At 40.4% G+C, this 26,874-nt stretch overlaps 1 protein-coding gene across 3 annotated transcripts; it reads right to left on the bottom strand.

Moving 5' to 3' along the window:
• Positions 1-4,313: 4,313 nt before the first annotated feature.
• LOC101171232 (zinc finger protein 518A) lies at positions 4,314-26,552 on the bottom strand. 3 transcript variants are annotated; one of them, XM_020702017.2, is made up of 5 exons: positions 25,691-26,551; positions 22,094-22,125; positions 16,088-16,198; positions 15,499-15,551; positions 4,314-8,579 (listed from the first exon to the last, which is right to left on the bottom strand). In XM_020702017.2, exons 4-5 carry the CDS (start codon positions 15,517-15,519, stop codon positions 4,710-4,712), a joined length of 3,891 nt encoding a protein of 1,296 aa, XP_020557676.1. In that variant the 5' UTR covers positions 15,520-15,551; positions 16,088-16,198; positions 22,094-22,125; positions 25,691-26,551; the 3' UTR covers positions 4,314-4,709. The 3 variants fall into 3 exon arrangements, with proteins under 3 accessions (XP_020557676.1, XP_011471818.1, XP_020557677.1); XM_011473516.3 differs by lacking the exon at positions 16,088-16,198; XM_020702018.2 differs by lacking the exons at positions 15,499-15,551; positions 16,088-16,198 and having other exon boundaries at positions 25,691-26,552.
• Positions 26,553-26,874: the final 322 nt, after the last annotated feature.

The following is a 26,874-nucleotide window of genomic DNA, read 5'->3' as shown; positions in this document are numbered from 1 at the left end:
TATTTCACACTAGTTGGTGTGAATGTATAAGTATGCATGTGTGAACACTATCTGTATTGTGTACATGTTGATATGTGAACATTTTTGCAGCTAACAGGTGTGTTTATAACATTTGAGTGTACGTGTGGACAGGCTCCGCCCTCAGAAATTTGTATTACATCTGAACCTTACCGTAATGATAAACATCCAGTAGCTTGTTGCTGTATGCCGCTTCATGGTCCCCCCCCCCCCATGATCACCCTCCTAACCCCCCCTCTCTAACATCCCTCTCTCTTCTTCCCTTCTTTCCTTTTCCGTCCGGTCCAACACAAAAGATTTTCAAATATAATTGAAATGAATAAAGTTTGGCCTCAATAACAAAAGGGGTTTATTCAGACATACCTCTGGTTTCTCAGAAGATTCATAACCCCTGTTGTTAAAGTAAAATATGTCCAACAGAAGAGGCCTTCAGCTCTCATCTGTTGGGCAGGACAAGTAAAAAAAAAAAAAAAAGCAGGTGCATCCAAGTCAGGGGCGTGTCCACATGCAGCATGCAAAGGGTTTTGAAACACAGCAAACATGTAAAACCACCCAATCATGCAGTTAGTCTCTGTCCCAAGTTGCTCACACGATACAAATCACTGTGAAGTCTAAACCAGCCCTTATACCCAGACATTTTGTTTCAAACAAACAGCTACAATACTATTTCAACTTTGGCCTATTTTCCTTGTGCAATCATTCATTTATATCATTCCACCACCACCCAAGGAGGACGAAAGTGCATAGAAAGCAAAACATTGTACAATTATAAAACATAAAAGAAATAAACATAAAACCAAAGTCAAACATTGAAGAGATATAAAATAGAAAAGAATAAAAAGCTAAAAACCAATTTAAAACACAGATTAAAACCAATATCATAACAGGGCTAGGCTGATGCTAAAGCACCGAAATGGAGGAACAATTATTTTTTAAAACTCTAAGAGTGAGACCTATATAATTGCCGGTGGCAACTGATTCCATAGTTTAGGAGCCAACACAGCAAATCTTCCCCATGCGCCAATATACAACCCTCCCGAAACTCACATTTGGTTCTTGGAACCATTAACACAAACTGGTCTGTGGACTTTAAGGTCTTTAACCCTTGTGCCATCCTAGGCACTTTGACATTGGTAGTCGGGTCATCTAGACCCACTAGACACTGCGCTGAACCCTTTTTTTTCAATGATTTGTGATCTTCACTGGTGTCCAAAGAAATCTTTCCACCTTTATCCACCTTTGTCATGGTAGGAATAACACGTTACATGACGCATTCTCTTTCCGATCAGGCGTTCTTTCCGATTACTTTTGCCCATGTAAACGCGGGTAATGGGGGACCTTTCTTTGTGGATTTTGCATGTTCTCCCCGTGCATGCGTGGGTTTTCTCCAGCATCTCCCACCGTCCAAAAACATGCTTCATGGGTCAATTGGAAACTCTAAATTGTCCCTAGGTGTGAGTGTGAATGGATGTGTGATATGTGGCCCTGCGACAGGCTGGCGACTTGTCCAGGGTGTCCCCTGCCTTCGCCCACAAGTGGCCGGGATAGACTCCGGCAGTCCCCTGACCCCAAAAAGGACAAAACGGAAGATGAACGAATAAAAAAAAAAGGATATACGTCAATTAAAAAAAACCTCACATTTATCGAAAAAACGGTTTTGCCCTTGGAGGAAATGGACATATTTCGCAAAAATGCAACTTAAATACTTTTTTCAAAATTAATGAGTCACTTGACCAACAACTTTGCACAGGTAGAAGTTTGCATCAATTTTTTTAACTGAAAGTTAACTGCGGTCGCTCTGCATCTGGGCATAGCAGCTTGCCATACCTGGCGGCAGAGCACATTTACTTGCCAAAGAGCACATTTATTTGTGCCAAATAGTACCCAATAGTTCCTGCAGTTCACCACTCTTCCAGGGGATGTATCAAATGCAGAGAACACATTTCACACACATTGGTGCGCGACAGCTAACAGAACTTTGACTTTAAGTTTATTTTTAAATACATACCAACCGCCCCGACCTCTCAGCAGTGACGTGGTGTCAGATTCTGCCAGGTCAAAAGATGTCCTGTCTATTTTCTATGTGAGCCTCTTTTTTCATACCATACAATACCAACAACTAAATGCAGCACTTAAAATACGTGCGAGCAATGCAGCAATGCGCATCTTGTCTGTAGGTACTACATGAGACCAGTATTAATTTCCATTACTTTTTGTGATGTTTGCATGTGAATACATTCAAATAACATCAGTCAATAAATAAATCCAATCTCAAAATATTTTTTGTGTCTACCATGCATTGTAATAAGATGTACACAGACAGAAATTTGAATCTCTTTTCTGTAAATCAAGATTTCACATCCGGGTTTTTGAATGACTTATCGAGTGAGATGGTTTGTGTTTAATTGCATAATAATTATTTAACGTAAACAGCCAAATTATGTTTATTTTAAATTTTTTAGATTTTTGATTAAGGTTTTGCACATTTGTGTTTTGGAAACACAGACTGTAATCATCTTTCCCTCTATACTGTAGATAACAAATGCTCAGGAGAGTTGTACAAGCCGTTAAGAGAGAACCATTCAAACATTTAAATCCGCATACAGTAATTTTGCGCTTTTAACCCTTATTCTTATTTTTATAGTTTTTCACTCCTGGTTCATCTGCGTTAACCCCAACAGACATGGGAAAATCTTTTGTTTCTTAAAGCTTTTGAAAGAATTTCGGAACGGAACAAGGTCTATCTTGGTTTATCGCCAATCTAGTGAGCATCGATGCACACCAGTTTTTGGCAAAGACTTCAGTGAAATTTATAGGGCACTCAATTTTGGAATTGTAAAGTCGGACAGCACAACAAATGCATCTAAGTGCGTGTCATAAAGGGGGGCGCGCGTGCCTCGAATTGCTGACTCACCACGTCTCGCGCTGCTGCAGTTACCCTGGCAAATGCTAGGAGATCGGATTGATGGTAAAACGTACTAAAATGTTCTCTCTGTTAATAACCATCCATCCATCCATCTTCCTCCGCTTATCCGGGACCGGGTCACGGGGGCAGCAGACTAAGCAGAGATGCCCAGACTTCCCTCTCCCCAGCCCTTCTGGGGGACAGACATGGTCTCTCCAAGGTGTCCGGGGTCTTCCCGGGCCCTCCGCCCAGTGAGACATGCCCGGAACACCTCTCCAGGGAGGAGTCCAGGAGGCATTCGGACTAGATGCCCGAGCCACCTTAACTGGCTCCTTTCGATGTGGAGAAGCAGTTCTACGCCAAGCTCTCCGCAGGTGACCGAGCTTCTCACCCTATCTCTAAGGGAGGGCCCAGCCATCCTACGGAGGAAGCTCATTTCAGCCGCTTGTATTCGGGACCTCGTTCTTTTGGTCATGACCCATAGCTCATGACCATAGGTAAGTATTGGAACGAAGATCGGCCGGTAAAGTGAGAGCTTTTCTTTTTGGCTCACCTGTCTCTTCACCACAACGGAGCGATACAGCGACCACATAACAATGGACCCTGCTCCAATCCGCCTGTCAATCTCACGCTCCGGTCTTCCCTCACTCATGAACAAGACCCCAAGATATTTAAACTCCTCTACCTGGGGCACTTTTGAAAGTCATAAAACCGATGTATGTATTTTCCAAGCGCTGGCAGCTACGTGCTAACGTAGATGAAGTGTCTGCAACATTCTTCCACAGTTAGGATATACTACCATTTACCATTTTTAAAGAATACCTGATCAACCATTTATTCATTCATTCATGAATGAAAAAAAAAGAATACCTGATCAACCATTTAGATTTGTAGGTCTAATAAGTTGAACTGCAGCCTTAATTTGACACTTATCATTTTTCACTTTTAAATGCATATAAATAAATCTGATCTTTACTATCATCAGTGTCTTCGATGTATTGTAAAGGAAATTTACATTCAATGCTTCCATTTAGTGATGAGGCTAAAAATTTTTGGCGGTAGCTCCTACCACATGAATCAAGAGCGTGAAGTTTAGGAACACATTTTTTGGACAAGCATTGAGCAGCGAATTTGACACTCGTTGAAAGAAAGGCATGTGGCATGAATTTGATGCGCAAATAGCCTTCAGTGGGAATGCTGAATTAAAGGTGTAGTGGGTTGAACATATCACTAAGAGAAGCTGACTAACCCTGACAGGAGAAGAAAAGAACACTTCTGACAGTACCTTATGAACAATCTATGAGTTTATTTAACATATTTTTGCTTGTCTCTGTACTCGTGAGCAAAAGTGTTTCCGTAAAATTAGAGTAAATCAACCCAGACAACACAGTAGTGTGAAATTATTCCACCTTTTTAATTAGGGTTTAGACAGAAAGATTTACTTTAACCAGGACAGTAACTCTGGGTTTTCATAGTCAGCTGTACAAACGTTTGGTTCCTGGCCCGATATGGGGAACAGGAAAATGTGAAAGAAAAAAAAAAATCACTTAAACTAAAGCCATGATTCTTTTTGACTAAAAAAGAAAGTAGTTTTATATAAATTACCTGAGGAAACTTGATTCCACTCTGCACAAAAACTTCCCTTCCAGTCATCTGTTGCTCTTAGTTTCAGTGTAGCATATTCACAGTTTAACCAGACTCTCGTGTACAAGGACCAGAATACACACCTACCAAAAGATAAAACATCATGTGCATTTATGTGGTCAGATAAAAAGATAGTGGAAAGTCAGAACAGCTTGTTCCAGTCTCTTGTGGCCTCCATCAGGTGCCTCTGACCATGACCAATCCAGTCTTCCTGGTTTGTGAAGATCCGCCCACAAAACCAGCAGTCAAACAGCACCGTGCTCTGTCTACAGCCAGATGATGGCTTAACCACCTCGTATTTCTTTTTGTTTTTTCTGCGCAGTTTCATTTTAAGAAGAAATCGCTCTCGTGCAAAAGTCTGAATCAGTCTAGGTCTTAGACGCTCCTCGTTAGACAAAGTGGAGTCTTCGTCAGGAACTCCAAGATCAGACAGTGCTTGAAGTGTTTTTTGACACAAAGAAACCTTTGTGACAGCACCCCTGTACCGATTTACAATCTTCATGATGTTGGCCACTTCAGGAATGTCAGCATCTGGATGATTGAGCACCACCACAGGCTGGTAACGACGGGGGCATTTGATCCGCTGAACTGAGCTGAAAGGGGCGAGCTTCAGTGTCCTTTCTACTTCCTTGGCAGCAGGAATCCATAATGCAGGAGTGTCTTTCTCAATCTGGAGTGTGTTGGACACTCTTCTTGCCTTGTGCACCATTGTTGCGGGCTCTTCAAATGTTTTCCTGCACCTTTTCCTTTGGCTTGGAGGTCTTATTGATCGTGGAGCTAAGGCTAGTTTCTCTGCTTCACACTGTTGGGCCTGTGGAAGGATCTGAGATAGCAAAATATCACATTTTTTGACATCTTTTTGAGCAGAGTTTTTTAAACCGATCAGAGTCTTTGCTCCACTATAAGCAGGTGCATCTGTTTTGTTTGACGACACTAGGAAACACTGGGTTTTAGGTCTGGTGGCAAGAAACAAAGGCTGGCCTCTTGAAGTGGGGGAACCGCTTGTGAGAAGGCTACCTGAAGGAGAGACTATTTTAAATATGACTTTGTTTCCAGAGTTTTCCCCTGTTTGGCTGGAAAGGTTTCTGGTTTTTGTCTCCTGGTTGTTAAGACACAAACCTGATTTGGGAGAAATGTATCTCAGCAGAAATGATTGGCGACCACTGGGCTTCTCTGCAGGGTTCACTGGCACTGCCAGGACTGGATGGGGGTTTTCCTGGGAGGCAGAAGCCATTTTGAGGACAGGACCACCAGGGCTCTTAACTGGGACAGATCTTTGCACTAAATAGCAAGTTTGTTGAGTTTTTGCCATTTTAACTTCGGGTGGAGTGTTGGATGAACTGGGAACAAGCGTCGGCCCCTTAAACCCTGCCCTGTTAATCAGGTAGTGGTTCTGAGTGGGATTTGTTGATGGCTGCAGAACTGAGGCCAGAGTGGTCCTGTTTTCATCAGACTGTAGCTTTGTTGGTGCAACCCCCACATTGTTTGATTTGTTCATCCCTGGCCTTATGTAAGACACGTTGATCAGGGATTTTTTAGAGTTAGTTAAAAGTCTAAAACCTGGAGAGGGGTTGACCTTCACAGGCACAGAAAACCGATTCTCTGCAGCTCTTAGGAGGATTGGCTGCTTTCTTTCAGGAAGCTGAAGAACATGTGAATTTGTTGCTTGTTTCAAAGAGTTGTTGCTGGTTCTGGAAGGTCCTCTTCTTTCCCTGTGAAGCTGCTGGCTGACAATTGCATCTGAGTGTTCTTCCACAAAGCAGCCCATGGAGGTCAAACAGCTCTGTAACTCTGGCTGCGTTGCAGAAATAGAAACAATGTCCTCCTCGACTTTGACAATATTCAAGTTCTGGAGCACAGAATCTGAATGGTCCTCATTTAGCTGATCAGCAACACTGGCCACACATTCATCCACTTCAATGTCTTCTTCTGAACTTTCTGTGAGACGCTCAGGAGATTCAGTCAATGTCAAGCTGAACAGTGATGGTTCACATTTGCTTTCACAGTCAGACAGGTTGGGATTGCAGTCCAAGTCTTGGGGAGGTTTAGGTGACATACTGAATGTTTCCTTGGAGTAGTTGTGAAAGGTAAAGACTTCCTGGTTTAGTGTATTCTGTATGGTCTTCCCTGTTCCTGAAGCACATTCTCCATTGCTGAGCAAAGAGGTTTGTAGTGACCATGGTGAAGAGTCAAGATCTGTAACATTTTGCTGATTTTGTTTGAAGTTTGAAGTTTTATCAGCCTGTGACGACAGATTTACAGCTCCAAAATTTTCTGCAGATTTCCTCAACCCTGAACTAAGATTTTTAGCTCTCTGAAGATCTGAAGGAGTAGATACACTTTTCACTTTACTAGCACTAATTTGACTGCTATTGCTTAGTACTGCACTAATTTGTCTAGCTGCAGTAGAAACACAACTGACCAGGGAGAGATTATTCCTCTCCTCAGTGCAACGTGCTTCATTTAGGTGAATTTGGTTGCAAACATGACATGAATCTTTCGTTACAGAGGTCATTGTATCTGCACAGGTTGTGATGCTGCTGTGTAAACCGTTTGTTTGGTCATCAACATTAACACTGCAAACTGAGGTCTCCTCCTCAATTTTCACTTGTATTGCCATTACATCACCCTGATGCACTCCTGACCCGCAGGAACCAGTTCTAGGTGAAACAGCTGAGCTCCTGGAATCCGAGTTTTCCTTCGTCTCACTGACTTTACCTCTGTCCAACACAGGCTTTGGTAACAAAGAAACATCACTGACTAAACAGTTGGATTTTGCCATCAAATCCTGCTTCGCTGATGGTATTACTTTAAGAACCAGGTGTTTTTTGCCATCAACCACTTTAAAGCCCATAACTTTGGTCGTGCAGTTAGGAGGAAGAGAAATTTTATTCTTCACCATGAGAACTGTGAGTCCATTAGCATTTGTGTGACATCCTGCGTCAGTGTTTTGAGATTCCTCTAACCCCACTGTCGCGGACTGCTCTGTGCTCTCAGGACTTTTGCTCCACACTCTGTGGTCTTTCTTCACAGGAGATCCTTCTGAACAGTGAAGAGCCTCAGGTAGATCTGGTTTGACTGATCTGCTGGTTTGGTTTTGTACACTACTTGACACACAGCTGGGATTAAAAATTCTCAGAGTCTCCAGTGACTCACCACTTTTCTTAAAGGTCTGCTTGGAATTTGCAGAGAAGTTTGCTAGTGCATCTTCAGCCACTTTCCATGTGTTCGTTGTCTCACTCATGTCTTTATGAACACTTGCTCTGTGTTTTCTGAGATACTCGCTGCTGGTTGCACCATAGCCACAGACCTGACAAGTGAAGGGGAATGTTTTCGAGTGAGCTTTCATATGACTCTGGTGGTCTTCTTCATTCAAACTGATATGTCTGCATTTTGAACATTTCCAGTGACTGTCATTGTGACGATGGATGTGCTGGACAAACGTCCCTGCATCACTGGTCCTAAACTCACACCAGTCACACTTGAACTGTCCATTGGTACTGTGACTCATCATATAGTGCCTCGTAATCAACAACAGGGAGTACTGAGTATTGTCATTGCAAAGCTCACAGGTAACTAGTGTATTCCTGTGCTCCATGCGGTGGCGCTGAAGAGCAGGGAACTCATTGGTGACAAAATCACACAGGTCACATGGGTATGTGGGAAGAGTTCCTTTATGAGCGGCTCTGAAATGTTTCAGTAGATCATTGGGACTGTAGGTGGAACTGTCTTTACACACAGAGCACCCAAAGCTCAGGATCTTTCCAGAAAAAACGGCGCCCTGCTGAATCTTACAGTGGGCTTTTAAGGTTTGTCTGTCAGTCTTTGAGGGGGCCCCGTGCTCCGTTATAGAGTCTTCTCCATTACTAAAAAGCTGCACATCTGCTGCTTCCCTCAGATGCTTGAACATCAGGTCCTTCACCTTGTTCTTTTCCTCCTCTATGGCAGAGACACTGCCATTTTTCACAGCTGCATCTTCAGGCCTTGTGAGGTCTTCCATGGCTGCAGACGTCTGGATGAAAACACAAAATAAAGTTCCACATGAAAACAGGAACAGTAAAGACACGCTACCACAAAACCGTGTGAAATCAAACTCTAAACCTAAACACAGGGCTGTACTCGAGACCTCCCTACATTATTGATCTTTGCGCTCTCATTAAGATTTGTTTGAGAAAGTTATCTACAGATGACAGATGATCATACTCATACCCCTTTTAATGGAAAAATAAAACCCTAAATCCAACACTGGCTTGGACAGTGCAAAAGCATGGCTTCCCAAAGTTGATTTTGTGGAATAGAGGGGAAATTGGGGAAAAAAACTGGGATGAAATGAGTATCACAGAGGTTATGATTTGAGGCCAGACTGGTAAAACTCGGAAAAACAATATATTCGTAAAGATCCTTAAATTGTTTAATACCTTTACCTTGCCATATAGTTAATATTGGGTCTAACAGATATGGGGGAAATAGGTGGTTATTGCACAAAGAACCCAGAGGAGAAGCTGCCTAAATTTAAAACGGCAAATAAATCTTAAATGTATTAAGGGCCACTTGGTTGTCAGTGTATAAAAAAGGTTTTGTAAAGATTAAAAGAGCAGAGCACATATGGACACAGTGCATGGTAATTGCTATTTACACCATGGAGAGCGAGGGGAATTTAATCAATAACATAGCTTTTGGATATGAGCAGCCCGATAATACGCCTGGAAATTAGGTAATTCCACAGATCTATTAAATGTACACCTGTGTAGTAGTTTTATGAGTCCTCTGTGGTTTTGCACCCCAAGTGAAAGCACCAATGATCTTGTCTAATGCATCAACAATTGTTTGGCAGAAAGAGAGGAATTGGCTAAAATAAAAAAAACCTAATTTGGGCGAAATATATTTATTTTGACAGTATTCATTTTCCCAATAAATGAGAGAGGGAGACTAAGCCACCTCTTGATATCAGAGTTTATCTTGGTGGCAAGAGGAGTGAAATTAGCAGATGCAAGATCTGAGAATGGGTCACGTTGATACCAAGATATTCGAATCCTACTGGACTGAATTTAAAGGGCAAGTCTGGTTGTCGGAGAGCAGGATTAATTGGGAAACGCTTTTTTTTTCAATTTAATTTGAAGCCAGATAGAGAACTGAACTTCTCTAAAATACTCAAAACCTAAGAAAGGCTAAATATGGGTTTAAAGACTTATAACAAAAAAATGATCAGCATTCAACAACAGTTTGTGTTTAAGCACACCTTTACATCAGTGTTAAGTAGTTATGTAAGGGTTAATGGCCGACGAAGTGTGCGGTTACTACTTTTTAACGCACGCCGTGGAAGCCTGAACCGTCCGACGCAAAATAAGGATTGCAAAAATTGAGATAAATGGTTGCCTTAAATATTTACACACATGCTAAAATCCAATTAAATTGAGACATTTTATGATGGGCCGGATGGACCCCTTTTATGTTAGATGCCCATCCCCTTTGTAGATGTTGGTCATTTGGAGAATAATTTAGATTATTTTCACTTTTATCTAAATAAACTGTAGCGGTGAAATGGAAATTATGTATTGTTTTGTTTTTTGATTTGCTATCCAGTGCCTTGCGAAAGTATTGGGCCCCCTTGAACTTTTCAACCTTTTGCGACATTTCAGGCTGCAAATATAAATATATAAAACTGTAATTTTTTATAAAAAAATCAACAACAAGTGGGACACAATCATGAAGTGGAGTGAAATATTATTGGATATTTCAAACTTTTTAACAAATAAAAAACTGAAAAATTGGCCGTGCAAAATCATCCAGCCCCCTTAAGTTAATACTTTGTAGCACCACCTTTTGCCGTGATTACAGCTGTAAGTCTCTTGCGGTATGTTTTTATCAGTTTTGCACATCAAGAGACTGAAATTTTTGTCCATTCCTCCTTGCAAAACAGCTCAAGCTCAGTAAGGATTGATGGAGAGCATTTGTGAACAGCAGTTTTTAGTTCTTTCCACAGATTCTCTATTGGATTCTTGTCTGGACTTTCACTTGGCCATTCTAACACCTGGATATGTTTATTTGTGAACCATTCCATTGTAGACTCTGCTTTATGTTTTGGATCATTGTCTTGTTGGAAGACAAATCACCGTCCTAGTCTCAGGTCTTTTGCAGACTCCAATAGGTTTTCTTCCGAAATGGTCCTGTATTTGGCTCCATCCATCTTCCCATGATTTCTAATCATCCTCCCTGTCCCTGCTGAAGAAAAGCAGGCCCAAACCATGATGCAGCCACCAACATATTTGACAGTGGGGATGGTGTGTTCAGGGTTATGATGAGCTGCGTTGCTTTTACGCCAAACAGGACATGCCAAAAATTTCAATTTTTGTCATTTCTTATGTCTATCTTACTTAACGATTGTTTATACAATTCAAATTTAGATATTTGTCTAACTAACTGTCATTTTACTCCAATTGAATTTAATGTTTATCCATCTTAACTTATTGTATTTCTTGAACTCTCACATCTAAGTTTTTTAACAATACAATGAATGATACAGCGTGGATTTGCACTATGAAACCTATGTTCAGTTATCATGAATCTGACTTTAACTTCAGCTCTTGCAACATTATTCTGCACAAGGGGTTTGGTCATCATCGTCTCCTTCCTTCTCACTCATGGTGCGTGTTAAGAATAATTAGAAACAGAATAGTTACAAACTCCTTTTTACTTTTTATTACACTAACATTTACTTTTATTACACTAATGGTTTAAACTTGATTCATTATGTGTTATCATCTCAAAATTATATTACATTTGAAGAAAGCACAACCAAGACTATTGTCTCATAACATTCCTTATCCTCCCTTTTTCCTTTTTGTGTGTCCTGGTGTTTATGCCCTGGTAAATGTTTGTGTTAACCTCAGAGATCTGACACTTGAAGCTTCCTGACCTTCGAGCATCTAGCCTGCAACAACAAAGCAAATAATTAAGTTAGATCAACAACATCGATTTACAACATCAATACGTGGTGTAATCAACCTCTCAAGGCAGAAAAGGTATTATCTGAGCTTCTTCATTCACTAAATATTCTTCAAATGGGCACGCCATGCTTCTCTGAAACCAACTAATCTTCAATTTAACCTGCTCCAGACTGGTTATGTTCAGAGCACGAGTTTCTATTTCAACTTCCATTTATAGAAACCGAAAGCGGAGGTTATCCGCTTCCTTATCCTCAAACTTAGTGAGCCAACTCACAAAACCTGCTTTCTGGAATACCCTTCAGAGGACCTTCTTCCACATGTTTGGTGTGCCTCCCAGGTGGTTTGTGGCAAACTTTAAACAACACTTTTAATGGATATCTTTAAGAAATGGCTTTCTTCTTGCAACTCTTCCATGAAGGCCAGGATCGTGCAGTATACGACTGATTGTTGTCATATGGACAGACTCTCTCTCCCACCTCAGCTGTAGATCTCTGCAGTTCATCCAGAGTGATGCCTTTTGGCTGCATCTCTGCTCAGTCTTCTCTTTGTTTGAGCAGAAAGTTTAGACTGACTGCCTGGTCTTTGTAGTTTTGCAGTGGTCTGATACTCATTCCATTTCAATATTATTGCTTGCGCAGTGCTCCTTGGAATGTTTAAAGCTTGGGAAATAATTTTGTATCCAAATCTGGCTTTGATATTCTCCACAGCAGTATCTCGGACCTGCCTTGTGTTCCTTGTTCTTCATGCGCTCTGCTTTAAACAGAACTCCGAGACTGCCACAGAGCAGGTGCATTTATACGGAGATTTGATTACATACAAGTGGATTCTATTTATCATCACTCGTCATTTAGGTCAACAATGGATCATTCAGAGATCCTCACTGAACATCTGGAGAGAGTTTGCTGCACTGAAAGTAAGGGGGCTGAATAATTTTGCACGCCCAATATTACAGTGTTTAATTTCTTAACCCTTGTGCTATCTTAGATGACCCCACCCTTACTTTGACGTGTTCTCCCTACCATGAAAAAGGTGGGTAAAGGTGGAAAGATTTCATGTAATCAATGGACACCAGTGAAGATCACAAATCATTGAAGAAAAAAGGTTCAGAGCACTGTCTAGTGGGTCTAGATGACCCAACTTCCAATGTTAAAGTGCCTAGGATAGCACAAGGGTTACACAAGTTAGAAATATGCAAATTAATTTTGTTACACTTCATAATTGTGTCTCACTTGTTGATTATCCACAAAAAATTACAGTTTTATATCTTTATGTTTGAAGCCGGAAATGTGGCAAAATGTTGAAAAGTTCAAGGGGGCCAAATATTTTCCCAAGGCACTGTATGGTCATGTATTGCAAATCATTAAACTCAGTGACGTGCGGTGAGGTTAATGGCTGGTGAGGCACTGACGTCATCAGTCAGATTTACAAACATATGAACCATACTGAGTATCTTATTCACCTTTTAATTGATAACAGTTAAAGTGTTTTGTTTAAAATATCATTTCAACGTGTTTTTTTTTTCATATACAAACTGCAGCATAGAAAAAAGCACAAACGTTATTATCATCTTACCTTTACTTGTAAATAAAGTCCATATGCCGCTCCTTCTGAAGAAAATGACTTGCTGCTTGCAATCACTTATTCTATTGTTTTTAGCGTCATAATCTCAGGGCTCACCGGCGCCCCCTAACATGAGGCACGAGAACTTCTGGCCTCACCCAGCGGCTTTTTCGCCGGCGTTTATCGCTCAGCACAAGAAACACGTCCCTCACATACAGTTATTTATAAAAACAAATACTGTACATCATATACATCTGCTAAATTATGCAAACTCAGCTCATATAGTACAAGTGATTGAACCAACATACAGAGAGACAGCAGTACCGTCTGACTGCATAGGTATTGCGCAATCCAAGGTGAGGCTCAGCGGGCTGGTGCCTCATCGCACGTCACTTCTTAGTATCTGAACGGCAAATGCGGAAATTCAGCGATTTTGAAAAGAAAAAACACCCAAAAATGGTACATTTAAATGGAAAATGACTGCAAAGCACAAATTACTGATTAAATATAATAATTGAATTTATTGTTTCTCTTTTCTTCCCATAATGACAGGTGAGGCTGTGCCTCACCTGCCTCTCCTGACTGCACGTCACTGATTAAACTACTGATCACTAATATCGCACATTGCCAGTTTTAATGGCATAAGATTTCTGTCCAAATAACACATATGTCCATAAACAAAATTGTGCACAAATTATTAATAGTGCTCAACTTTTCATAAAAATATGAATACAGTTTAATTTTACATTTACATGTGTGCTGTGAATAAGATTTGTCTTTGTCTTGAATACGACTTCTCTTGGTCTTTTTAAACGAAATTTCCGGTAACATTACTGTCTAAAAATTTGTCACTGGGATACAGGCAAAATTATTGAGTGCCACATAGGAGAAATTCATTTATTACCAAAACTCTGTTGAAATAAATAACAGTAAATAAAAGCAGCATTCTCCATTGTTTCTCTGCTGTTTTTGTAGCCAGGGACAACAGCTGATTATGAACAATTATCCATGGACCCTTTTAGATCTAGAAATGGTGGAAAATAGTCCAAAAAGGAATAACAGACATGCCACTACACTCATTAGGTGTAAAATTTAAAACAGTCTATGAAGGTCTATGTCAGTCAAAAAGATTGATAATAAGAGAATAATGACACAAATACACAAAAACAGGTAAGCTAACTCTGGTCTAAAGTAGTTGGGAGAATATAGTGCCGTCGGTTAAAAAAACAAAAACAAAAAGTCACATCAGTGAGATCAAAATACCCAACTATTTTTCCATTTCTGAAATTTCTTGCTAAAATTTGGCAAGATTGTTTTGTTTGCGCTTTTATGTACACAGACCTACATGTGGTGCAATTGTTTTTTTGTACTGTATTATTTATTGTTCATTATACCATGGTCTGGGTGAATACTCGATTTTGATTGGCTGCTGGATGTGCGTTAAAAAGTGATATACTACGGGATAACCGCTCGGTGAAAAAATAAGTTCCAGTCACCTAGCTTAAATGTTTTGTATCACTGCGCCAGCTTCTTTAAAACAACCTTTTGCTTCATCATTTGAACAAAAACAAGCGATAAGAGGTGAACTTTCTCTCTGAACTTCAACTCATCGGAAAAGATCACCATATATATATATATATCAGCAATTCTTGACTGCAGTGGTCACCACATAAAAATAGTTCACTTTTTGTGAGAAAAGCAATCCAAATTGGAAAAAAAACAAGAATTAAGGACTAAAAACTGGTTACTATTTATTTATTTTGTAAGTGACCATGATATAAGCGGGTTAATGGCCTTCGAAGTGTGCATTATCACTTTTTAACCCACGCCGTGGAAGCCTGAACCGTCCGACGCGAAACATGCTAATTGTTCATCGGTGCATGATTGTTCTCCATTGCAAAGGCAATTTTTATTACTTTTTATGTTCTCTATAGTGGTAGTCATGTTGTTGAATCGATGTTTCGGGAATTGATATAATATGTTTGTGACCCCGTGATGTATTTTGACAGTGACTTAACAGCATAACTTTTTCAATCAGTATACATTTCATTTTGACATTAATCTTACCCCATTAGTTTTCCTAATATTATGTAGCCCAATAACCTTCATGCTCAGTTCTGTGGTTCAACCCACAAATTTGGCGCCATCTATAAAGCTATAAAGGATATAAACATTCTTTCCAGAGTCAGGCAGTATTTTTTACAACAAAAAAATCATATAACAAACATAAAAGTCCTTATTCCTCAAGCCGTCTTTATAACCCGCTGCATATGAATGCAGATGTATTAAAGAACTTGTCAGTGATATCAAATAGCTTGAACTAATGCAAACCGAGACTTATCAAACTGAAACTCAAGATTGTAGAGATGAAGTTAAGCTGATGAGATCCACGGAAAAAACAAGGCTAATCCTTAAAGTTTTTACCTGCAATGTTGTCCTCAACATAATTGCATCCTGAGTGGGAGGGAACTGCTCATCTGAAAGACAGAACTGAGTGAGGCTGCAGACCATCACATAATAACAATATGCGTTCATTATAACCTAATCTAAATACAAACGCTGTTAGAGCACACACAGCAAGATGGATTTTAAACAATTTCTCAGATAAAAACATTACCAAAACATCAAATACAGCTTCTGTTTATTTCAACAAAGACAAGAAAAAATACACAAAGGTGAGAGGATTAAATGGTCTTTGACTCCATAGTCAGAGGATTCTTCAGAACTAGCTCCCTTATGGTTCCTACTCCAATATATTTGATCTGAAGTGACAGGAATCTCTGGATTTCATTGCTGATGTTCTCTTCCATAACAAGCCAGAAATTAATGTCCAAAATGTTTCTGTTAGTTTAAAGTCAAATTTATGGTTTTACGAATGGGCTAATTCACAAGACCCCCCATTTCTGAACATCTTCTCGAAGTTCCAGCAGTGGTCAAGCTTCTGCAGATAATCCAAATGCTGCCCTCCCCTTTGTGGCACCCACCTATTGAGTGGTCATGTCAGCAGCACTACCTGAGGTTCTTTATGCAAGTCTATGACCCCTCCTTCATAAAAAGCAGCAAGTGGTCTATGCAGCAGAAGATTACAGAGAAGATCCAGCATGCAGGAATGAAGGTCTGCAGCCTATAAGAAAATTTCAAAAAATGACAACTGACTCAATTCTGAGTGAGCCTGGCTTTCTGACAATCAGTCTTAGACGAAGTTCTGCTCAGGTGAAGTCAAGAATGAGCTGTCAGTATTCCAGTACAGGTATTTTTTAGCAAACCCAATGTTGTAACAATGTTGTACCATGACATTGGTTTCACTCTGAGAAATCGTCTAACCTCTGTAACAGTTTTCTTAAAAAACACTTTAAGATCACCTGTAAAGAAAATGTGCACAATTTATATAATATCAAACATAAATTCATTCAACCATCGACCTCATGTAAAAGTAAGAGTAAAACACTTCTCGAACTGGAGACACACCACCAATGCTGAAAACAATTAATTTAACCTAATCAGGGAAACTTTAAAGCATCTTTCTACAAAACACATTTAACTATAGATAATTTTTTAAGCCACAGAAATTCCTCCTTTGGCGACAGACTCAAGATAAGATGGTGACAAGACAAAAATTCAGGTCAGGAATTTCTAATACCGTATTTTCCGGACTACAAGCCGCTACTTTTTTCAAACGCTTACAGCCCTGCGGCTTATGTAGAGTTGCGGCTAATTTATGGATTTATTTAGCGGCCGCCTTGTGCGCTCGATCAATACTGGAGCGGAGGCTAAATGCATGATCCACCTTCGAACATCAAGCCAATAAGTTTTCGACACACCTGTAAGGAGCCAAACAGCATGGACCTCACTTCAGGTCTTAGACACTTCAGTCATGGTTCAACAAAAACGAAACACGCATGCCCAGCCGCATCCCACAATCCTTTGGTGCCATTAGACCCAACGTGCACGTGACCGCTAGGGTTGTGCCGATGGACGATACCATTGTCCATCGTGATGGGTGACTGACATCCCGATGGAGAGACACCATCGTGATGCCACGCCCCCGCCACGCTGCGAGTCGACACCATAAGCCGCGGTTACATGTGAAAAATATCTTGACCGGATCAATGGTCGGATTAGAATCCAACCGTGTACATGGTTCCAGAAAAATGTTTTCAGAATATAACAAACGTTCACATGGCTCACACTTTCGGTCGGAATAAATCATTCGCACATGCGCAGTAGGGTTTGAAAAATTCGGAAGCGGATATCAGTTCCGCCGAGCGGCTATTTTTTTCTCAAACTTTATTGAATGTAACAATTCAATACAAAACAATGTTGCCGAGCGGCTTTATACATTGATATGTCAGCTCGGTAATATACAAGACGATCTTCTAAACGTGCTTTTAATAATGTTACGATTATTATGAAGTGCCTGTTCGCTCATCATTTGAATTTTAATCCGTGTGGTCAGTTCTTTTTCTGTTGAAAAATGGAGCCGGAAAGAAGCCAGGATTAGCAGTATGCTAACACACGGGCTAACAACGTTAGCTTTGGGTGGTGCTGCAATCTGCATCTTGGCTGCATGTAAACATGTGGGAATAAGATCAGCCTTTATTTAGTCGGGACACGACTCGAAACACAAATCCATGTGATTGTTTGAACGATTTCTAAGGACTGAGCGGCCTTTCTGCTTTGAAGCTTACACCGCCCCAAAGCGCTGTGTGTGTGCTCACAATGACGATCCTCTGCTCAGACACACACTTTTAGACCCGGTTCTGAGTTCGGTAGCCCGTTTCCCTAGAGCTGCGGAACGGATCGCAGTCTTAAATCTCCCACATCCCGCTCATGTAACAAAGCACCTCCCCCCCTCCACTCAAACACAAAGCTGTAAGTCTGCGCTCTGCCGGTCCACTTGACTAGTTAAGTGCGGAAGTGGACCATTTCTTTTCTAGTTTGTTTGTTACTTCCCTCAGTTTATATTGGATAAACGCGGATGAGTCATTAGTTGGGAAATAAAATAAATAAAGTAAAATAACGAATAGCAATTATATAAGACCGAAATATTAAAAATAGCGCCCCCCCCCCACGACGATATCATCGTCCATCCCGATGGTTGACAGCAAACATCGTCAACGGCCAATTTAAGGGACATCGCCCAACCCTAATATATACAGTGCTGGACAAATTTGTTGGTACCCCTCAGTTAAAGAAAGAAAGTCCACAGTGCTCACTGAAATGACTTTAAACGTTAAAAAGTAGCAATAAATTAAAATGTATTGAAAATGAAATAATCAAAATCAGCTATTACTTTTGAGTTGTTGATGAACAGAATCATTAAAAAAAACACACTAATGAAATGGGGCTGGACAAAAACTGATGGTACCCATAACTTAATATTTTGTTGCACAACCTTTTGAGGCAATCACTGCAATTAAAAGGTTTCTGTATTTGTCAATGAGCCTTCTGCACCTGTCGACAGGTATTTTGGCCCACTCCTCATGAGCAAACTGCTCCAGTTGTCCCAGGTTTGACGGGTGTCTTCTCCAAATGGCATGTTTCAGCTCCTTCCACAGATGTTCGATGGGATTCAGATCTGGGCTCATAGAAGGCCACTTCAGGATAGTCCAAGGCTTTTCTCTTAGCCATTCTTGGGGGGGTTTAGGCTGTGTGTTTTGGAATCATTGTCCTGTTGGAAGACCCATGACCTGGGAATGAGACCAAGCTATCTGACACTAGGCAGCACATTTCTATCCGGAATGCCTGGATAATCTAGAGCAGGGATGTCAAACTCATTTTGGTTCGGGGGCCGCATTCAAGGCGTCTGATCCCAAGTGGGCCGGACCAGTGACATAAAGCAAAAAACAGTTTTCTTTTTTTTTTTTTTTTTTTACTTAGTTGGAAAAAAAGCCTCAGCCTACATGGTAACCTAATAATTTATTATTACACATTCATTTACAGAGGCCAATGGGTGTAAAATAAAATGCATTTCACTTAAAAAAATTGTTTTTTTATTAATTTTTATTCAGACTGAATATTTTACATCTGACACTGAATCAATTCCTATAATAAACTCAAGAGGGGCTACGGAAAAAAAATGAAACACCTGCCTACAATGTAAATCTGCAGATCAATAAATAATTAAACTAAATTAAACTTGCAAATATTTGTGAACATAACAAGAATTTGGAGTTAACCTCCTTTCTCCCCTCAAACTTCAGCCAGCCATCAATATCAGGATTCAGATCGATTCAATTTTATTTCTATAGCCCAAATTCACGACAACAGTCGTCTCGATGGGCTTCGTATCGATCTTGTGCATAAACATATTTACTGTTATTCAAGTGTGCAAGGCACAATGAAATGTCCAAGAATCTTTTCCTGGTTTCTGCCTTGGATTCCTTAATATGGCGCCCAAGTCTCCTCAGAGATGTTGTATCTGTAATCATAATCCTTGACAGACTGCTTTTTGGGAACAAGACTTCTGCCTTCAGTATTTTTCAATAGGTTCAGCATCTGAAAATGGTTTGGATGTTTGCTCCAACTTGTCTGCAATCAGGTGTCTGTCACTGCTCCATCACTGACGTCACGCTGCAGTAAATGCAGAGGGTTCTTTTTTTAGTCCAGCTTTTTGTTGGTAAATCCTCTCTTCTTTATTGCAAATGGTGAAACTCTCCTCATTGTCTCATTGTCTCATAGTATTGCTAAATGTTATACTCTTTGAGCACTGCTACCTGTTGATGACATAACAAGCACGCAGGTTTTGATTTCAACTCCGTAAACAAATAAAACTCAGCACTTCACTTCAACCCTTTTTTACTTTTTGACAACATTTTGGTCATTAGAGTGTCACTACTGATCATTCTTATAACAATGTAACAGCAGTGGGGCTTGCAGGGAACCAAACTACATCTTATTCATACACAGAGCCATTAGGTTTCACTTTTGGCAGGTGCAAAGATAAGGATTTTCACCTGTTTTGCTCAGCCTTTACTCACCCTAATGGCGGAATTGCGCATTTCGGTTATTTCTTTAAAAAATCATAACTCGCCACAGGAATGGACTAGAAACGTGCTTGTTTTTTTAAACATTCTTATAATTTTTATTCTTCATGACTGGGCCGGATTGAACCATCCTGCGGGCCGGATACGGCCCGTGGGCCGTATGTTTGACACCCCTGATCTAGAGATTTCATTTAACCTCGTACAACTTCAAAACACCCTGTGCCAGATGCAGCAAAGCAGCCCCAAAACAGAACTGAGCCTCCTCCATGTTTCACAGTAGGGACAGTATTTCTTTTGGTTGTATGCTTCATTTTTGAGTCTACGCCTTACCAAAAAGATCCAGTTTTGTCTCATCTGCCCAAAGGACATTTACCCAGAAGCTTTGTGGCTTGTCAACACGCATTTTTGCAAATTCCAGTGTGGCTTTTTTATGATTTCCTTTCAACAGTGGTGTCCTCCTTGGTCGTCTCCCATGAAGTCCACTCTGGCTCAAACAACGACGAATGGTGCAATCTGACACTGATGTACCTTGATCTAGGAGTTCCCCTTTAATGTCTTTGGAGGTTGTTCTGTCCTCTTTGGATACAGTTCCAACTATCCGTCTCCACAATTTGTCATCAATATTCCTTTTCCAGCCACACCCAGGAGGGCTGGCTACCGTCCCGTGGGTCTTAAACTTCTGAATAATATGTGCCACTGTCGTCACAGGAACTGCTTGGAGATGGTTTTATAGCCTTTACCTTTACGATGTTTATCTATAATTTTGTTTCTAATGTCCTGGGACAATTCTGTCCTTCACTTTCTGTTGTCCATGTTCAGTGTGGTACACACCTTTTCACCAAACAGCAACGTGACTATTTGTCTCAAGTTAAATAGGCAGACTGACTGATTATGGGTTTGAAAACAGCTGTGATGTCAATTAAAGGACATACCTGAGTTAATCATGACCCCCTGGGCAATTAGTTCTCAGTCTTTTATGGAGGTACCATCATTTTTGTCCAGCCCTATTTCATTAGTTTGTATTTTTTAATAATTCTGTTAACAACTCAAAAGTAATGGCTGATTTGGATTTTTTAATTTTCAATAAATTTGATTTTATTGTTACTTTTGAACGTTTAATGTCATTTCAGTGAGCATTGTGGACTTTCTTTTACTGAGGGGTACCAACAACTTTGTCCACCACTGTATATACGGACACATATACTGTATATATGTATATATACACACACACACATACATACAGAGCCGATCCTGTGTCTGAAAGAAACTGGGCCAGGTGAGTAGGAGTGTGAGCAACAGAGAAGGTGATCTAACAAATAAGCAATGTTTGCTTACAAATTTTGGTTACATTGCAGTTGTGAGCTGTAGTAAAATTAATTTTAAATAGAATTAATTTTAGAGAACGTTGTCATGCTGAACATCTATGGTCATTGTTGGAGATGTTTCATTATCTCAGTGAAAAAGGAATGTTCATCTCCAATATACGGAACAACACATTGTAGCACACTTTAACAAACTAATGTAGGACATCTGTGTTTCTTAGATGTGGTTTTGAACAGTGGACGTTTGTTTAGCTGGGTTTTCAAAGAGCTGTGGGGTAAAATGTTCTTTCTGGTCTGGTGGAAAGATGTACCACAGCATCCTGAACTAAAGCATATACCAAAAAAGCACTGGAGCTCTTTTTCTGTCCAGCAGATGCATGGACTAAAGCCCACTTGCTATGACAGACAGAGTTGTTTCCTGCAATTTTGGGTTCTTCCTAAGGAAAAAAGCTTAGGAATTTGGATGAACTCCTAGGTTACATTCGTGGACTGGATGAAGGTTATCTTCAGTGATCATCTGAAATAAGTCGCTGTTCCTAAACAGAAAATCTATACATCAAAGGGTTTCTGAGAAAAGATCTCTGCATCCCTTAATGATTTAGAACCACCCATGAGCAGAATCCTGCTGCTATGTGACAAAGATGAGTCTGACTTTTGAAGAAGGTTGTTTCCATTGACAACAGGAGCAGTCACTGACCAAAGAGGACTCACCTCTTTGTTGGCTCACAGTTCCAGTTTTTACCCTAAGAAAGGAGGAAAAAAAGAGAGATTCAAAAACGGTTTTTAAAGTACACCCAGAAATAAAAAATGTTAAGGTCAATGTTGCTCAAATCTTTTTCTTTACATACATCAAAAAGCTGAATAAATATGGCTGTTTTGACCATTATTATGTTCAACAGTTGCTCAAAACAAATAACCTAGTTTAATTCTGGTAATTAGGAGTCCAAAAAAACAAATCAGTCCAAGAGATTAAGATCAGCTCCTTAAATTGGTGTCTTTTTCAGTGATAATCAGGTTTAGTCTTACTCTGCTTGGCCCCAAAATGAATTGCGGCAGAACTGAGTGTTCTTCATTTTGGCAAGACCTGACCAAAGGTGATGTCTGTAGTTCCTGTATCCTGATGCTTCGTTTGGACAATTACGTTTTTTTTTTTATTTACTTTTTCTTTATGTCTGGCACAAAAGCTTTCCTTCTGCTCAGTTGTGTTCATCTAAATTGATTGATATAGTTCTTGTCTGACTTTAACGGCACTTCCCAACTGTCTCATAAACATGACAGAATGAGACCAGTGTGAATGCATCAGAGACTAGAATGACTAAATAATATTACATTAAATTCAAACGGAGAGGAAGTCGCGACATAATGGAAACATCAGCTAAAGACAAATGTTTTTTTCATAACAAAAACAACCAAAAACAAAAACAGCCATAACAAATAATCATGACAAAAACAGCCTAAAAACACACTCTTTAGTGTCACAAAGGCAGTTCTAATAAAGTTCTATAAAGTGGGTTTGTGCCCAGTATTATATCTATAAAATACCGTTTTTATAAATGTTCTATGAATTAATTTTGTTTTGTTTATCTGTTGTAAAATGTCTGGTCTGTGAAAATATAGAGTGATTTTAAACCGGTTAATGATTACACATAGGCGACACATGGAACAGCTTGTTAGCGTAGCATAGAGCATGATAACATGACTGCTTACAACACCACTGTCTCCAAATCAACACTTTTTACTAAACCTTTTATTGCTGCTGAAGGTCCAACAGAAAGAACTGGAGGATAATCCAGTTCTTTCTGGATCCTGTTAAAAATCCTTACATGTTCCCCGGCTTCATCAGCCAAAGCTAAAGGCTAGTACACAGAAGCAATTAGCGTAAGTTACAGGGGATGGGGGTGAGGGGGGGCTCTTGCAGCACATGCGCTTGGTTTTTTTTGTGCTTTTTTTTTCAGTCTGGCGGAAGTAGGTCCTCTTTGCCTGCTGCCGTTTTCACATCTGCACTTTGCGAGAGACTGGCAGAATGACTTTACTCCGATCAACGAAAGCGCAAGACAGCAGAGAGCTGGGGGAAAAAAATTCTCAAATTTCCCAAAAATAAATAATCTGAAAAAAACAATTCAAATTCATCAATACAATTGATTAATTGCCCAGCACTAATGTAAGGAACCAATTGTGTATTATAAATAAAAAGAAAAGTCAAAACCAGAAATACTTTTTCATTTTCAAAATGAAGCTGCATTTTTTGACTCAAAATTAAAATGAAAAACCAATCCACCAAAATGCTTTTTCATTTCCTTCCTCAACACTGCTTATTCTGTCACTTAATTAAAAATGATAATGAAAATGGTATTTGACATTCATTCATTCATTTATTCATTCATTTTCAAAATGTTCTCTGCTAAATGTGTAGCATAAGTCATTTAGAAATGTCTAATTTGACAATTAAAATGGATTAATAGAAATGCTTTTTAATTTTCAAAATGTAACTGCATCAAATGACTCAAAATTAAAATGAAATAGCGATACTTCAAAATTCTTTTTCATTTTATACTTAAAACTGCTTATTGTGTGTCATAATTAAAATGCAAATGCAAATAAGGGATTGCATTTGCATTTTAACATCCACCCTGCGTACATTGTCTCAATATTCATTTAGAAAAAGCATTTCCAGCGAGGAGGCGGGGCAATGACGTCACTGCCTTCTCCGTGTGTCCGGCCGCTGAAGTTGGCTTGCGATTCACAGCATGAGCAAAAAATGCAGCTTCATTTTGAAAAGGAAAAAGCATTTCTGGTTTTGACTTTTCTTTTTATTTATGCTACACAATCGCTTCCATACTAATGTGGTCTCACACTGAATGTTTAATTGACAGATTCTCCCAAGTTCGCTTTCACTCCTGATTGGTGTGAGTGGTTGCCATAGAAACAATGACTTACTAATATCGTCTAGCTCAAACATGGTGGCATTTGTGCCACACACAAAAAATGTAGAATGATTTATGTAAATATGTAATTTTATTTTGATCTTTTAGGGTGATTTTAACATATACCTAGGGACTGAAGATGAAAAATAGCCCTTTGACTAATTCTGGCATATTGAGAGAAATGTTTATTAATATGCACTGTCCCTGTAGCAAATAAATAAATAAATCTAAAAAAAAAATTAGTCAAAGCTAGAAGCAAGTCATTTTCAAGGGGTGATGTCACACTCACTCTGTCCAGTTCTTATTTACAGTCAATGTATCGGCAACTGAGGAGTTAAATCAATCAGTTAATCAGTTAAGATGGTATTGGTATGGTCAATATAAATTTGCTTATAAATCTAAACATATTTATTTCATCTGTCTTGCATGTGTTATCTAAATATATTTTATTACTGAGTTGAAAATATCAAATCTGTCACATCTGCTTGTGAGTTCAAGTTGCTCATTTAAGAAAACTGTCAGGTTTCAGGGTAAACATCTGAAATATCAAGTCAAAAACTTAATCTCAATGTGGCTATGAGAAAGGTGTTATAACGAAGCTACAGAAGAAATACACCTGTGTACATGAACACCGCACAACACTAAGTGGAGTATTTGATTACAGATGTTGATCAGAGCACCTTTCAAGCAGCGTGGGGTCACCCTTTGACTCTAAGGATCAAACCCCAGTTTATCTAGGTTCCTACTGCCCCGCGCCCCCCTCTGAGCTCTGCATTTCTACTTGAGACAGCACAGAGGGGTGGTGTTCTGCACTCCGAAGAACAAACACATCCTTGAAGAATAAGTCAGCAGTTATCCTTGAACCACATGAACCAGATCATACTGACTCAAAATGAGCAGTTTGGACAGAGAGGGGGTGAACTAGCGCGTGTGGCAGACAGGTAAGCTTCTCCAGGCCGCTCCGTGCGTGAGAGACGGACACGCGCGCACATCCATTCAAACAGCAAAAGTTGCATAGCCTCAAACGTGCAATTCAGTAGAAGCCGTGCTACTCAGGGCGAGGACACGAGCACGCGCCCTGTTGTGTGGCTCGGTTCGGTACAAAGCCAGTCTCTCAGATGAAGCTCAGTCACTTTCTTTGCTTGGTTCCTAAGTTTGGGGAAGGCAGGAGCTCTGCATCATTGAGGAGCTACATCTGCGCCTCTGAACCAAGCTCGGCCGCGGTCAGCCAACAGAAACCCACAGATATTCTTCTTTGGAACAACAGTTTCGGACCGCAGACTTTAAATACCAGTTTATTTTGTACCCCTAAATACCCCCACACACGCGCGCGCGCGCGTCGCCGCCCACGCGAAGCGTTTTAAAGTTACTGAAAACAACTTACTTCTGACTGTGAACTTGACAGAAGTTCGCCCTGCGTCCCCTCACCGATCAGAACCGCGAGAAAAGGTTCGGCCTGAAGAAGTCGCGCTTACGCAGCTCAGAAACCCTTTGCTTCTTCTCCCTCTCTGTGGAACCACAGCCACGGCGGCCATGACACTCCATCCGGGTACTACGTGGACGTGTACGCGCACCACCGGGCGGAGGAATATGCTTCTCTACTCAGTCATGAATTTAGTTCCAGCGGCTATTTTTACAGCGAGCACTCAGAAGAACGGCTCAGATCACCTATAATAGATCTAAAATTACAAAAGAACCACATGAGCAAGTCTGCGCTCGAACAACAAGAGCCTGCGTCATCAGATCAGTGTGTGTGCGCGCGCACGAGATCGTGTGGCCGGGTTAAAGAACAGCACTAATGGCGGATCCTCAGAGCTGTCAACATGGCCGACTTGCTTCCGCTGGTCTTACAGACATGTTTGAGCCGCTCCTTCCGGTTTCGAGGACAGCTGCTGCTCCCCTCCTCCCTGTGTATCCTGGCAGCATAATGCACAAAGACAAGCTCACACCTTACAAATTGTACAGATTGTGGCAGATCTAAAGCTCCTCCATTTTTTTCTCATGTCTGTGCACACATATCAGCACAGAATCAATCTGTCTGTCTGTGTGAGATGCATTTGGGGGGCATATATTAGTACATATGTTTATATGAGCTTACATTGTAGTGTACAAGTCTGTATGAGATGCATATGGGGGACACAACTCACATGTTATCTAATCTAGTCCAGAGGCAGTACATGTGTTAACCTGGTAAGTGGGCTCCAGTCAGAGAGTTAAGTTTATGTAAAACATAGCTGTAAGACATGACACAATAAAGTAATTTGCAATATAGGGTGAGATTGTGATGGGTGTAGGGCAGTGGTTCCCAAACTGAGGGGGGGCGCAGAGGTATTGCAGGGGGGGGGCGCGGTGGAGTTTAGAAACAAAGGATTTGTATGTTTGTGTCAGTGTGTGTGTGTGTGTGTGTGGGGGGGGGGCTCGAAAATATTCTACACCACACTCTACACCAGTGGGTGTGGCTCTGGCTTTAAAGCTTTTAAACAGGAAGGGGCGGAGCTGCCCGGCAGTGCCAGATTCTTTAGGGTGGCCAGAACGACTGCTGGGCCCACGCTGTTTTTGTGGCAGCTG

The sequence above is a fragment of the Oryzias latipes genome, chromosome 19 (genome assembly GCF_002234675.1).
Source record: "Oryzias latipes chromosome 19, ASM223467v1".
Taxonomy (NCBI): Eukaryota; Metazoa; Chordata; class Actinopteri; order Beloniformes; family Adrianichthyidae; genus Oryzias; species Oryzias latipes.
Note: the sequence above shows the minus strand (reverse complement) of the source record. Positions and strands in the feature narration are given on the sequence as shown.

Excerpts from the sequence above, each read along its gene's own strand:
- LOC101171232 (XM_020702017.2), bottom strand. The coding sequence starts at position 15,519 with ATGTTGAGGACAACATTGCAG. Across the intron at positions 8,580-15,498 it reads TGTTGAGGACAACATTGCAG|ACGTCTGCAGCCATGGAAGA; the intron begins GTAAAAACTTTA and ends GTTTTCATCCAG.